The sequence below is a fragment of the Dipodomys merriami genome, unplaced genomic scaffold (assembly GCF_024711535.1).
Source record: "Dipodomys merriami isolate MVZ:Mamm:240054 unplaced genomic scaffold, mDipMer1.0.p SCAF_8, whole genome shotgun sequence".
Taxonomy (NCBI): Eukaryota; Metazoa; Chordata; class Mammalia; order Rodentia; family Heteromyidae; genus Dipodomys; species Dipodomys merriami.
Window position 1 is genome coordinate 8,422,722 of NW_027206401.1, and position 15,848 is coordinate 8,438,569.

The 15,848-nt window shown below is 43.0% G+C and overlaps 1 protein-coding gene across 5 annotated transcripts in view; it reads left to right on the forward strand.

The window, feature by feature from the left end:
* Positions 1–15,848, forward strand: part of Nox3 (NADPH oxidase 3) — a 564,487-nt gene that overhangs the window by 541,007 nt on the left and 7,632 nt on the right. For all 5 annotated transcript variants that reach the window (XM_070010780.1, XM_070010781.1, XM_070010779.1 and 2 more), the window contains 2 exons: positions 6,570–6,716; positions 10,120–10,244. In XM_070010780.1, the coding sequence (XP_069866881.1) occupies positions 6,570–6,716; positions 10,120–10,244 (272 nt within the window). The remainder of the gene's footprint in view (positions 1–6,569; positions 6,717–10,119; positions 10,245–15,848) is intronic.

A 15,848-nucleotide genomic window follows, 5' to 3' on the forward strand; every position in this document is an offset into this window, starting at 1 on the left:
TCTGGGCTGAGGGAGGGGAAAGGGAGGCGGGGAGCAGTGGTTGAGGGCTCTCTGATACAGCATGGCAGAATCCACTGCTGAGGGGCGTGAATGCCCTATAGCCATAAAAGTCCTCCGGCTCCTGCCTAACGAGTATGATTAATTCTACATCACACTCAATTTGTGAAAAGAGCTCTTGAAAAAAAAGTAGGACAGTTTGCTTGTGCAAAGTGTCAAAATGATGAATGAAATAGGTGTGTGTGAATGGGAAGGGAGGGGGCGGATTGCTGACATAAATATATTGGCTTACACGTTTTCCTTCTCGCTGGTATCTCGGCGGGTAGAAGGAACTGAGGGAGCAGCCAGCGAGGAGATGTGTTTCATTTTCTTAACTGCATATGTAATCTGCAGACGACAATAAAATAGATTATAGAAAAACTGAGATCATCTAATTTCTTCATAAATTGTCTCTCGTCATCAGTTCAATAATAGATAACCATGGTAATGGGTATTTATAGCGAGTCCCAGGCACAAATGGCCTTTGGGTTCCTAACCTAATATAATAAACAGATAATTCAAATAAACAGACAGCAAAGGCCATTGGGAACCAGGGAAAGAGGTCAAGGAAGACAAAAATCCATACTCTACTTAAAGATATTAATAAAACAAAGAAGGGCTCGCTCTCTTTTCTAATGAATGAAAAATGCATTTAATTTAATCGGTTTACTCTGAGAAATTATTTACTCTCACTTTCCCCCTGCCCTGGAGCTCTGGCCATCCCAGAACGGATCATCTCTCCTAGCCAGCGAGCGCCATAATTAATTGAGCTGGGTGAGGGGCCACATTCGCTTGTCCTAAGGACACAGGCCTACCCTCGTTCATTAGGTGACCTCAAGTACCTTCAGGACCCCATGAGGACTTACTGTTGCCCTATGGAAGGTAGCTGATCTTAATACTGTCAGTATCTTGGTTTATTAGCCACATAAGCTATTAGTGATTACCATCTCCATGGTAAACTCTTGAATAAAATCCTCCCTTCATTTCTATCCCTCTGCCAATCTAACCTCTCCCCATCTTGGTCCCTCAGAAAGCAAGTGAGTGGTCTCTTTCCATTCCTCACAATGCCTTTACATTCATAGATGTATGCACTTATACAGGAGGTCTTTTGACAATGTGTAGGTGTGCGCATCTACACGTAAGTGTGCTGTGGACAGAGAGAGAAAGAGAGAGATTACAAATTGGCTTTGGGTTCCATTATAACGTGGCTTAGAATACTGTCAGGGTCAACACCTAATGATCTATTTCACTTTATTCAGTGACTTTTATTCTACTCCATACCATGGCTAGCTCACAATCTATTTAATCATCCTACTAGTTCTGAATTCTTCAGCTGTCCAGCAATGGTTATAGACTGCCATTGGAGCAGACACAAAAGTCCTCAGCCACAAGGCAAAGGAGAAATAGTGTCATGAAATAGTTAACACTGAGGATAATGGCTTTGAGAAACTAAAGGATAAAAACTACTCTGCGGTGGTGTAGAGCCATCTTACTATTTTGCTGCTTAGAAACCAGAGCCTTTACACCCTCAGGGGACTTCTCGATAAGAAGAAATATTTTTTTTCTTGTATTTGTTTCTTGGATGCTGTTCAATTCATCCAGGATGACCAGGATAATCATAACAAAATAAAAACGAGGACACTAATCACAGCCCTTTATTGGGGATGTAGTACATCTTCTAAAGATGGTGCACAGTTCTGTATCCTTTCAGAGAGAACGTTCTTTTATGGAGCGTAGTGATGAGTCCCTCTGCAGTGTCTGGGCCCATGCTGGTGTCAAGCTTCTGCTCATTCTGTATCTTTTGTGCTAGGTGGGACACAGAGCTGGGCTGCCCGTCGGGAGGGAGTTCCCACGGCAGCCACGGGCCCGTTCCTTCATGCTTGAGGCCCAGGTGGAAACACTGAGGCTTCCAGTAAAAAGCCTGCCCTTGGGTTCAGTGCACACAAGGCCCAGAGTTCACTTGCCTTAGGAAAGGGATCTTCTCTACGGACTAAGTCATTAAAGTCAGTGCTGAAATTCCCATTTGGAGACCAGTGCTAGATGAACCCAACTCTGGCCTTGCCTTATCTCACTCAGTAGCCACCACCTCTATACTCCAGGAGTGAGCAGCAAAGCACAGACCAAGCCAGGTCCCTCTCACAAGATCAGCTCCTCGCCCTTGTTGTATGTTGTTTTCACAAAGAGCAGTGAGAAGAATATCCTCAGCAGCAACCATCTTCCCATCTCCTCAGCACTTCACGCGTCTGTCAGACGTTGGCTAAATGTTTCAGTAAGCCATACCCCTTCAGAATCTCGAGAGTTGTTCTGTGTTTAGGGGCATTTTCCACGTATGATAATCTGGGCTCAATTTAAATATCCTGCCCTGCTTCCACAGAATAAGTAACAAAGAGTATGTGATGAGCATGTCATGCTTCATCCTACATCTGTGTCTTATGGACACTCCCTCTTTGCAGTGGTTCTGAAACATAAATAAGGACATACCCACTGTTTTCCCAATTGGGGATATAAAGAACTACCTCTTTATGTAGTATCCTCTACCTGCATCTGTGGATGCCTCTCCCAGCTTTAGAGATAAAACAGCCAGGGAGTACTACGTCCAGATTGAAGAATCCGTGAGCCCTAGCAATAAAATACATCAGCAGCTTATTCTTTTTTTTTAATTTTCTATAATTCTTTTTATCAAGAAGTTGCACAGCCAGGTACCAGTCACCCATGCCTGTAATCCTGGCTACTCAGGAAGCTGAATCTGAGGATCACAGTTCAAAACCAGCCCTGGCAGAATAGCCTATGAAACTCTTATCCATAGTTAACCACCAAAAAGCCAGAAGTGGACCTATAGCTCAAGTGGTAGAGCACTAGCCTTGAGTAAGAGTTAAGGGACTGCTCCCTGGCCCTGAGTTCAAACCCCAGTTCTTCTCTCTGTCTCTCTCTGTCTCTCTGTTTCTCTCTCTGTCAGATACACACACACACACACACACACACACACACACACACACACACACACACACACACAGAGGAAGAGGAGGAGAAGGAGGAGGGGCATGGCTCCATTTCCTCCTGACTCCAGATCCCCATGATCTCCATGAGCTAATGAGGAACTCTCAGTCTTTGGAGATGCTGGGAATGAGCTGTGACATGCGGGGCAAGCGCAGCACTGCAAGCTCCCACTGGGCTTCCCAAGGCAGACATCGCTGAGTTGGGTCTGGTCATCACTACCTGGGAACAAAGTCCCAATATAGGGCTGTGCCGAGCCGGGCCCGCTACAGAGAGACCCTCATTGCAGAGTCCCATGTGCTGTCTCCATAGGAATGCGGGGTAACTTTTGTTACGGTGGAAATTCAGAACTTTATCTTACCGAGGATGACTTTCTGTTTAATAAAAATCTTTAAAAGTAACCTGAGGTATTTTGGGGCCTCTGATATCTGCTGCAGAATTCTGAAAGCCATGCTTTCAGATTTTAGGGTTTCCTTTATTTTGGAGACTAAAGTGGGGTGAGGGTTGGAACGCACAGATCATAGCATTGCTGCCTATTGTCTGGAACGCTTGTCATACCATGGACCAGGGCCTTTCTGCCGGTGAAATAGAGAGGTGGAAATCCTGTGTCCCTTCACGGGGAGCGTCCCCCACCATTGAAAAGATGAAAGCGACGCCGTAAATACCTCTTTCTTCTGTTCAAAGTCTTTTTTTTTTTCTTTTTCTGCTGGAAGCACTTCTACTGGGCCTAACCATTTTTCCTCCTTAGTTTCTTGCACCAAAGCTGCCGGTGTCACCCGTAAGTCAATTATGGAGGAAAAACTCACACAACTGTTACAAGGAAACAAAGAATATAGAGTCGTAGCCAACCCTAAGAACACTAACACACGGCTATGTCACCAGGAAGTTAAGGAGAGGCATCGTTGCTATTTGAAAAGAAAGATTCAAGCATGGAGAATTCCAAGCGAGGAAGGCTGGAAATGGCTTGAAAATTAGGAAGTTTTATTAAACAAATGTTTGGCATATCATTCATGTGTAGCTGTATTTTAGATGTTTTCCTTTAAGGATCAGAAATAAACAAATCAGTGGTGTGTGTTTGTTCTGAGATAAGACAACTTATCAGACAGGAAGTGGGAGAGGGTGTAGAAGGGACCTCAGTGTTCAATTTTGTCAACAGATTTTCCATTTCTACCAGGAACAAAGGAAGAAGAATCTAGAATGAATGCCTCAGAAAGGGAAAAGAAAGCGGGCAGTAGTATTCCTTGCCAACATCAGTGATCAAACCAGCTTCCTTAAGCCCCAAGTCTTCCTCCCACAAACCCCCAGGGTCAACGCAGCAGCCAAGTAGACCCTTCCCCAGGCCTCAGCTCACGACAGACTCTTCCCTTCCACTCCTTTCTACCACAGCTGGGTATCACAGCTCCTTCAGAGTAAAAGCCAGTGGTGACCCCCCCCCATTCATTCAGCAGGAGGCGCCCTAGTGTCCCTTATCATCTCCTTTCTGTTCTCACTCCAGGGAGCTCCAGACACATAGGTCTCCTGGGCAGGGCGCCCAGGATCTCTGCACTCTACTCGCCTGACTCCATCACCTGTACCTTGACTGGTACTCCAGTCCTCTTCCCACCCCATGTCCTTGGACTCCAGCCCTCCCCAGCCCACTTTATGTTTCTGCTCGGCACTTAACCACCATCTGACTTATTCTGTATTCTAGGTGTTTGTGCCTCATCTTTCTTCTCTCTCTCTGATGCAAACTCCATGATAATGGGGACTGTTTTTACTTGTCTTTCTTACTCACTTTTATTGTCCATGGTGTAGCGTGCTGATGACACATGGCAAACACTCGCTCCGCCTTTGTAAACCAGTAATTGCGAAACCAGTGATTGAGTAGAAGGGCCTGATAGTCCATCCTCCTGCCTGGACCTTGGGGGTGGGGGGAGGATCTCATCAGAGGGAACCCTTGGCTCTGCTCTGAATTGAAAACCCACTGCTTGGAGGGCTGCATAATCTCCAAAAAAGGTTTGAGAGCCAGAAAGAAGACATTGTACTTTTTGTGTGTGTGAGGGGGGAGCAGGAAAGAAGGGGGCAAGAAGGCTAGACATCATGCTAAGGGACAGAAGAACCATTTGTCCTCAGATGACTATTTTCCGTGACCTTTGATCAGAGGCTGTCCAACAAAAATACAGCCTCTGGGCTGGGAAGATGACTCAGTGGTAGAGCGCTTACCTTCCATGCATGAGGCCCTGGGTTCGATTTCTCAGCACCACATAAGCAAAAAGAAAAAAAGCCGGAAGTGGCGCTGTGGCTCAAGTGGTAGAGTGCTAGCCTTGAGCTGAAGAGCTCAGGGACAGCGCCCAGGCCCAGAGTTCAGGCCCCACGACCAACCAAAAAAAATATATATATACAGCCTCTAATTCTTGACAGAGATAGGTCCTTTTTTTTTTTTTTTAACCAGTATTTGTTCTTCCTGACAAGTAGTATCACAAATTCCTACAGAAAACCTGAAGAGAACAGGCAAGATGCTAAGCCTTCAAATACATGCTGTGGATTTTCTTTTCCTCCTGAATGTGATCTATTTGTTCAATCTCACCTATAAATCTGATTTTGTGATTGTGAGCAGGATGCAGGCTGGCAGAGGGAGTGGGAGGAAAGCTTTGGGAGATGTTTCCAGGTTAGGAGACACCAGGCAGGGCCTAGAGTCAACACCAGCCCTCCCACAGATGTGGCTGAGCCCTAGGGACCTCTCTTTGGAGAGAAGGTTCTGGAAAGCACCACCGATGGCAGGAGATAGAAATGTTAAAATAATAATAATAATAATAATAATCCAAAGAATTAGCAGATTCATCTCCTGTAGTTTCTTCTAGATGGAATCGTCTGCAATTCAAAGCACAAAATGAAGCAAACCAAAACTACTGTTTGTCACCTGCTATTTGCTCAATAGAGTACATTTAAAAAAGAAAAAAAAGTCTTTCTGGGCAATATTTCACTAAATAGTCAACACTTGAGCCCAGCCCCCAGTTCTGCAGCTTTCTTGGACACTAAGGAGAGGAAATCTCTGGCCTGTGTGGCTTGATTCCTCAGTGACCATAATCTTTCTGCAGAGGCCACGGCTGGTGACGTGGATTTGTGCCCGAGCCGTTCAGGTCTCTGGAGAAGAGAGCTGAAATCCCGAGCTTTAGGTCATCAGTAACGGTGGAGGGGGCTGGTCTAGCTGCGCAGGCCCTTTAGGGAGTCCTGAAAGTCACAGCAAGGAGCGATTCTTCATCTCGTTCAGCTGAAGCACAGCCAGCACTGCGGTGAGCGGTTCCTCGTCCGGAAGTCTTGGCGCAGTCCACAGGCCCCTGACTCTCGCCATTCACGCTGGCTCCTTTCAAACACAATGTGATTTTTTTTTTCCTCCAAAATCACAGTGTGACAGTTTGTTCACTGGCAGAGAAAAGCATGTTATTTTGCAGAAGTGCCCATTTGGGCTCAAATAATTTAATGGAGATAAAGTAGTCTGCGATTATGGGTGCATTGTGGGAAGAAGGACTGATCATTCCTCCTGCCTTCTTTCTTGACAGGTGTATTTCTACTGGGTCTGCCGGGAAGCGAGAGCATTCGAATGGTTTGCTGATCTTCTAGTCTCACTGGAAACACGGATGAGTGAACAAGGGAAAACTCACTTTCTGAGTTATCATATATTTCTTACTGGCTGGGATGAAAATCAGGTATCAATAAGCCTCTGACAATGAGCATTATTACTGGCTTGCTTAATAGTGAGAAGAGCCAGTTCCGATAATGAGATCTGTAATACCCAGTAGCATAAAAGAATTATTTTAATGTTCTTAGGGGGAAAACAAAGAGAATGAAATAAAAGTAAATTAGAAGCAACTATGTAAATTGTAACAATCAAAGGACCTACAATAATCTTAATGTGGAATAGAGATGAAGATAAACAGATTAGATATTAGAAGACAATCCAGAGATTGGACATTCCCAATAAATTTGCATTTGTCATTTTGATTGACCCAGTGAATATTCTTAACTGGTTGTATCATCTGTTGAGCTCCTAATTGGTTCTAGTTCTATGCTTTGAGCCGCTCAGAATGCAACAGAAAGGATTCTCAAATGTTTCTATTAATGGTTTTGTGTTGAAAAGTATGTCGGCATCTACACAAAATCATTGAGGATACATGATTTCTCTATAGATTTCTCTCTTTTTAACAGTGTTTTTGGAAATTTTATGCATATGTGTTTATTCATTCAAGGTCAAGATGCTTTTCTTTCAGGGCAGATGTCCTGGCCACAGGGCACTGGATTAATGAAATGACTCTTCCAAAAATAATGTGTATGAACACATCAACTACATTCCTGATGAAACTGATGAATATTGCATCTGAATCCAGTTTAGCTCCTCAGATATTGGCACTAACAATGAAGTGGTTTCTAAATCATGAAATGTATATTCCAATCAGCACTGTAGCCACTATCATTGATTTGTTTTATAAGGGAAATGTGTGTGAGCCCAGGAGATCTGCATTAATCTCATATTTACAAGTGAATGCTCTGTGTGTTCACACACATGCACACACGTACACACACACACACACACACACACACACACACACATGTGCCCTTATAGAACATTGCTATAATTCGACTCTGTGCTTCTTTAAATGAATAAGACTTTGCTTCAAATTTTCAGTAGCTTTATGAATTTTTATGGTCTCATTTGCAGTTCCCTTTAAATATTTAATCCTGTGGGATAATTTGAAATACTGGTTTCTTGGGAGCTAGGCTTAAAACATCTTAATGAATTATATAGTGTTAATTATGTTTTCCAAACAAACATTTTCCTTATTCAAGTGGGATTTTTTTTGACTGATACCCCATGTGGTGTGATAGGCTCGGTTTCTGTCTCTTCATTTCTAGCAGTGTACTTACTCCTCTGCATCGAAGGTACCTTGAGCTCATGCCCACTGGGCCATTCCTGAGCATTTGGGAGTTCTAAGACCTGGGTGTCCTTAGAAGAGACAACACAGCCTTGCCTTCTCTTTTCTCTGCCATTAGCAAGAGTAGGGCATAAAATATTTTATTTTCTCAATACAAGTAAATTAAAATAGATATCTTCTTCTTCCTTTTTTTTTCCTGTGACATGTGAGAAATTCTTTAGATTCCCAAATTTCAGGCAGGAAATCACTTGTCTCAACATTTAAGTGAAAAATAATTGGTACATTCTGTCAGTAAATCAAGCAAGGGGCTGTTTTAGAAATTGTTAAACTGAATTCAACCACCTCAAAGTGGCAAAATGACAGGGACAGAAGGGACAGATGGAAGAGGTATTATGAAGGGCAAATCAAAAGGGTTTGGAGATTAATTGAACAGTGGGCTGAGAAATATGGAACAAATATAATTCCAAATGTTTGAACATCAGTGATTGGCAGGACCACAAGCAGAAGTAGGGAGGCCTTTTTAATCCCATGAAATGATGTCCAAACTTCTTAGCAAGTACTTTATAGCCCTTTCCAACCCAATCTGGCTCTGTGCAGGCCCATCATGTTCCCGTGGCCCAGGGCTAACTGATGTCTGCTTGTCCCTCGTGCTGGACACTTTTATGCTTCCACATCTTTGTTTACTGGTCCCCTCTTGGACACGTCCTCCAAGCCTTCTGCCATCTTCTAAAACCTGTCTTTGTATGGAGTCCTCTTCCCAAATGCTTTTCCAAGAATAAGGCCGCTACCTGGGTCTGATTGACCTGACAGCAACTTCCTGGGGCCTGGATTTCGGAAAATACCACTTTACCATTGTCTCCTCCCACTTCAGGACAACATCCATTGTTTTACCTGTGCCTGGCCGTGGCTGCTCCTTAGATGATGCACAAGGCATGTAGGCAAATCAGTCTCTCAGCAGGAAAGAGCAGGAGTCGCCCCCATGGTCTGTTACCCAAACCGTCGGGATAAGCAATAGTAGCAAATTGACCGGCCAAGGCTCAAAAAAGGAGAGAAGAGCTGACAGAGACTCTCAGGGTGGTGTGGGACACATAACCTCCAGTACAAAATAAGAAGGGAGTTACAAGAATTCGCCAGCAGCTCAGCACACGATGAAAGCCTAAGACATGCTCCGCAGCGTTCATAGGCCCCAGGCTCTTACTTAGTGACCACTAGTCACATGATACCTGCATGGATTCATTTTATGTACAGACAAACAGTTGGGCACAGAGCTCCAACCAGACACCAGACCCTCTCTGCCATACATATTTCTTGAAGCTTCTTTTGCTCAAGGCTAGCAGTCTACCACTTGAGCCATAGCTCCACTTCTGGCCTTTTATTTTATTTTATGTTTTTGAGTACTCTATTGGAGATAAGAGTCTCTCTGACTTCCCTGCTAGCTTTAAATCATGATCCTCAGCTCTCAACCTTCTGAGTAGCTAGGATTACGGGTGTGCACCACAGCACCTGCCTCCCCTTGTCATTTATGTAGAGACTGTTTGCATGGTGTTTACATTGCATGATCATGTGTGCTAGATAATCCTATTGGATTTAAGATATATGGGAGGATGTGTGTCCGTAATATGCAAATATTACATCATTTTATACAAAATACCTGAGTATTCATGGACGTTAGTATCTGGGGGGCAGGGCAGGGGTCCTGCCAGTCCTCTAAGGACAGAAAATCAAATGGCTTCAACCCAGTAAACAGGTGTAACTGTGAAGTCCAGCTGCCTTCTGGACATTTGCCTTCGCAAATCCCTGGGCTTTAATCACAGGTGTACAAGGACAGCAGGTACATGCTCAGTTTTGACAGGTTTGACAGCAAGGAAAAGGAAGCTGTTTCACATTGTGTATCCTTAACCACATTTATTATATGCCTCTTGTTCTTTCAAAGAAAGACATTCCTCGAGGCTCATACCATCCCATACTTACTACGTGGAGGGAGTTCCTTCATTCCCATAAGGCCAGTTGGGAGACAGGTGAGCATTGCTGGCAATTATCAGCCAACAGTGCATTTCCAGCCTCACAGAAACAATTTGTATTAAATCTACAAATGAGCAAAGTGTTTCATCCAGTATTTATAGATGGTTCCTTTTTTTGTTTAACTAAGTGGCATCTGATACCGCAAATCTTATTTTAGGCTATTCACATCGCTTTACACTGGGATGGAAGCACAGATGCGATTACAGGCCTGCGGCAGAAAACCTTCTATGGGAGGCCCAATTGGAACGAGGAGTTCAGGCAGATCGCCTACAATCACCCCAGGTGAGCAAGGCAAGCTCTCTCCTCTGCCTGCAGGGGCCCAGAGTGGAGAGGGGCAAGCCGCCACCCAAGGGGAAGTGGATCTGCCCTAGGCACTGTGCATGCTGGGTAAGACAAAATACCCACCTTAGGAAAGATGGCGGCCCTGGTCTATTTCAGGAAGCACAAACCCCTTCTTCACTGGCTGACAGCTTCTGACGCTCGCCAATTACGTCGAAAATGTTCACACTTAACCTCAATTTAAAGATGGTATTTCTTCAACAACATATGTCTTCAAAAACTCTTTAGCAAATGCAGTTGGTCTCTAATTACCCAACTTGAAACCTCCCTTCCTTCTCTCCAATTCTGCAATGTCTAGCAAAGCAGACATGTAGGTACTGGTTTAGAACCAACCTAGAGGCCAGCTACCTAAGTATGAATCCTGGCTCTGCCATTGTTGCTGGCGATCTGTCCTGCCACTGACTCAGTCTCCCTAACTCTCCAAACTGCCAGTAAGAGCCCTTAACTATGAGGATTCTATACAATGAGTGACTGTAAAGTGCTTTCCACACAGTAGTCTATAGTGTAGCTGCTGTCATTCCAGCCATTTCAGTCATTAATATTATTTTTATTATATAATAACCTTTAATGGAGAGAAGGAAAAGCACTTGTTCTGAGGCACCAAGACCAGAATAAAGCATATACTTGCTCCTGATCCTAGAAGTCTCTTTCACTCTATGACCTTGAACAAGGGAGGCTGTTTTTGAACTTTGGTGCCTCACTGTGAAACATGGATAATGATATCCATTTGCAAAGCTTGCTTCTATCGTTGTTTTAAATGCACAGAATGTTGAAGGGCTTGGTGAAATACACAGCACTCAGCCAGACCGTTTGCACTGCTATCATGTCTACATTGGTCTTTGACCTGAACTGGCATCCATAGGTCCTGATAGGGTCTTCATAAAAGAACACTCTCCATATTTAAGAAAACATCTGAAGAAAATGAAGTATATACCATATAGGCACAGGCATGTCTCGGGTCCTGAGGTAGAGGACATTATTCCTAGCATGAATCAAGAGGTCTAGTGAAGGAACAGAAAGGAAGAACTGCAGGAAGTGGCATTTAGGAGAGGTGATGAGGGAGAAATGCAGATATTCTAAGACCTTGGATTCTGTTCCCAAAGGAATGAAACTTCATAGGCTCACCCCCGGAGTGCTGTAGAATTATTCCTGACTGCCACAAAAGAATAGATTGTACGGGCCAGGCCACAGGAGAGGCCCACAAGGAGATAGCAGCAGTGGTAGCTTGGTAGCTGTTAGTGGGGCAGCTGTGGTGAGAAGCAGATGGATTCTAGTCATCTCTTGAAGGTTGAGCTGACATGAGCTGCTGACAGATTGGCTGTGAGGTCTGAGCCGGGCTAGAATGGAGTTCTTGCTATTAGCATGGGCATTGCTTGTAGGAATTGCTGGGTAGTGAGCATGGAACTCTCAGGAGTACCATGTTTGACATGTTTAGCTCAAGAGACCGGTTACACAGTAACTGGGCCCAGCAGTCTGCCCAAGAAGCAGTGTCCCCAACCAGGAGTTTCTAGGAAGAAACTCAAGATTCCTGGACACGCAGCCTAGGGAAGAAACAAGTTTACGTGACAACTAGGTTTTTCTGTTATTTTCTCCTTTGGTAGAAAATATTTTTTTGATAAATCCTGGACACTCCATTTTTCATTACCACAAATTAATTTTCCCACGTTGTAGGCTTTTAACATGGACGTCTTGACCTTTGTTTTCCATTCTGATAGTCTCATTCTTTATGGTGATGAGCCCTTAGTGCCATTTCCTATTGTATTTGTTTATTTTTGTTTTACATGAGGCTTGCGGCTCAGTGGGGAAGACCTTTCAAACCAAACCATTTAATTATCTCTCTTTCCTCAGAAAAAGTGAGCCAAAAAAAAAGAAAAAGTGTCAAGAGACGGAGGGTCAAACTGAGCTGGCATAAGCTCTTCCCAGAAAGCAATGTTTTACAGGGTTGAGAGGGGAGTCCATCCAACACTTTCAGGGAGTGAGAAGTAGGAGGCAGTTTTAAGCTGGGCAAATGGAATCTCTGGCACTCCCTTGTGCGTTTGTCCCTGCTCCAAAGCCACCATGAGAGCACACGAGTGGCCAGTTGGGTTTCTCAGCACAGTAGCTGAGAACTCCGCCTCCTCTGGATGGGAGTCAGTCCTCTCCCCCTCCCCCTCCCCTCCCCTTCCCCTCCCCTCCCCTCCTCCCTCCCCCTCCCCCCCCATGACTTCAGATCTCCCAGGAAGAAAAGGGCTTTAGGGTGTGATACCACAGAAAGAACCAAGACTGTTGAAGCATCCTCCCCATTGCAAGGAGCACTCTGGAACCCAGCAACTTGTCACCAAACTTTAAGCTCCCCTGTAATTAAGATTGGACCTATCCAGACAAAGTCAGCCATTAGTGCATCCCTGGAAAAAGACAAGCCACCAGTAAAAAGCTTCGCCCTGCCCTTCCACAAGACTTTTTAAATGACCTCCTCCGGATAATTTTTGATTTCTGCTGCATAAAAGGAGATTTATGTTTAATGAAGCTTTTAATGAAGAAATCTCGGAAAGAGAATGCCAATAAAATCTAATTTTTTAAACTAGAAAATCTAATATTGAAAAGTATTTCAATATCCTGGCCTTTGTCCAGATAGAAATGAAACACACAATCCAATTACTGTTCGGTACAAAGGACAAAGGAACATTAATTTTCCTCAAGACGGTTATTAAAGAGATAAACAGTATGTTTTCCCCTTATTATGTCAAGGAGATGTTTGTTTCGAAGCCCACTTGGCTACTCTCATAAGACAGGCCTGTTCTGCCATTAGCTCCTATCTCTTGGCACAGATAGGGCAGGAGGAATGGGTGAATTTGTTCCTGGTCTCAGAGAAACTCCTTTGTTCTTGAGGGTCTTTGAAGCATTCTCTCAACCATTTCTGCTCCTCAGCAGAAAGCCAAGCATTCTTAGGATTTTTCACTTGTAAAAACATTTACCTGTTCGCTCAAAGCTGGAGTTCAGTCTTGTTCTAAAAAGATAGAGTTAAATCAAAAGAAGAGAGTGAAGAGGGGGCAAAACAACATTTTTTATAGGACATGAAAAACAGCACCCAAAATAAGGCTTGAAGGGAAGCAGATCAAAGAGAACCGGGCAAGCTCTGAAGAAACCAGAAAATTGCAAAAATAACAGTAATAGAGAAACAAATTGATAGCATCGAAATGAATACAAATAAGGGAGAGGGAAGAAAAATTAAAAATAGATCAAAGACTAGAAGCAAAAAAAACCAAAAAAATTATTCTATTGTTTATATTTGTAATTAATTTTGGTAATTATATCGGCTGTATTTTTAAAAAACACAAATAAGTTTTAAAAGATGACCAGCAAATAGCTGGTATCTGAAAAAAAAAAAACTAGGTATATTATTGTTAGGCAAAAACTCATATGGCACATAACAATTATTGCATATTTCTGCAGTTGTACACGCCAGAAAAGTACTTTACACATACAATGAAAGTCATTCTCCCAATTAAAATATAAAAGGCTAATTAAATATGTGCATTTACACTTGTCTTATTAATGTATTGAAATGTGTCTTATACCAAAATGGAAGTTGTATTTCATTTTTTTTTGTAAGCATTCTCAATATGCTCCTAACCTTTAAACACGTGTTCAGAAATCAGGAAATTATTTCTAAGAAGGCAGACAGAATGAAAATAAATATAGCTTTGTCACATCCAGCTACTTTTTGACAAACACACATTGCACATATACTCACCCTGGAGAATTTGTACATCAGCTCTCTCTGGCTAATTGACTAACAGGTTTTTTCCACAGGGCTTCAGTCTTTGCTCTTTCCTGCAGGTAATATTTATAGTTTGCTACTTTTGACTTAATTGCTATTAATTTCACCACACCTCCTAGGTGTGAACTTTATGTAATTAATTACATAAAAAAAACTTTGAGTTTTCCTTAACTTGAATAGGAGAGTTTCTTTTATCTTGAAGAAAGTTATTTTTTTAAAGAATGGGTGAGTCCCACCCTTTATTAGAGCCGTGCCACCCAACCCAGAGATAAAGAAGGTGTTGACTTACCATGTGACGGGGGCTTCTAGTCCATATTGCATGAAAGTATTTTAGACCACCCATTGTTTTCAGAAATGTAAAAATACCTTTCTGCTGAATTGAGTAAATGTGTCCATCTGGAACCACATTTGCTTGTGTGCACACCCTTGAGTTCTCATTTGTACGTGCATCTGTGCAAAGTGTTGTTAAATGGATATTTTTAAGAAATTAACATTCTGATTATAGCATTCAGGGTCCTTTATCTAACAGGATATCCTAAGAATTCATTATAAGAGTAAAATGTTCAAAACACTTAAAGAAATAGATAAAATGAAAACGTCACGCATTATAAACGATAGCATTATGAGAAAAGCAAAGCTGCCATAACTGAGGAGAGGAATCTTGTCAGCATATGGTCACTGCTCCCTGGTTCCGACCAAGTGAAAAGTCAACAAAAATTATCAGAACTACTTGGTTTGTGGTAGGAGGTGTTATATGTGTAAGTAAATAGAGAGTTGTATTTGCCTTTATCCCCACAAAGTTTCTTTGCAGATATTATCCATCAAATTATTCCTTATGCAGGATGCTGAATTAATTACATATATATATATATATATATATATATATATACATATGTTGTACTTACATATTTTGGTGTTGAGGGTTTAGGACAGGGTTGACCAAAAGAAAAGAATTGCTCTCCTTTGATCTGTCATCCAACACTACAAGCCAACTGCTTTCCCTTTTCTCCTTGAGGGTAGCTGTTTTACCCATGTATGTCAGAGCCTGGCCCACTGGCCACCATAGGCAGCAGAAGCATGATGTATGAGGGGTGGAATCTGGGAACTACACAGCTCTGCCTGACAAGAAAGATGGGGATGGTGAAAAGAAACAGGAAAGCGTCCTATGAGCATAGTAAAGGATGGTAACAGCTCCTAAGAAACAGACTAAACACAGAAAAGTAATATAACAGGCTATGACACATTGACCAGGAGTTGGGTTGAAAAAAAAGGCAAAGCTAACCAGCAAAATTATCACCAATGGGGTCTTCAAGAAGATAACTAATGTGTCCAAAATCACCCAGCAACCAAGCGGCAGAACCAGAGACAGACACCCTTCGCCATTGCCTCTTACTCCTTTAGGCACCTGAAATCTGATTCAAGTTGTAATTTTCAGTAGGAAATAATTCTGCAAAAAAAAAAAAGGACTCTCTCAAACCTAGCCATGGGAATATGTTTGAAAACAGCCATTCAGAGAGTTCTTTTGGAGCTAGTTTGAAACGTGATGAAACCATCAACTTCTGCTCTGGGTATTATGATCTTAGAACCCACATTCCAACAGAAGGCCATGCTACAATAGAAGCCAAAATGAGCTGAGCTCCATGGCGGTGGAGGAGGAGGAGGAGGAGGAGGAGGAGGAGGAGGAGGAGGAGGAGGAGGAGGAGGAGGAAGGAAAGGGGGAGAAGGAGGAGGAAGGGGGAGGAGGAGGAAGAGGAAGGGGGAAGAGGAGGAGGAGGAAGGGGGAGGAG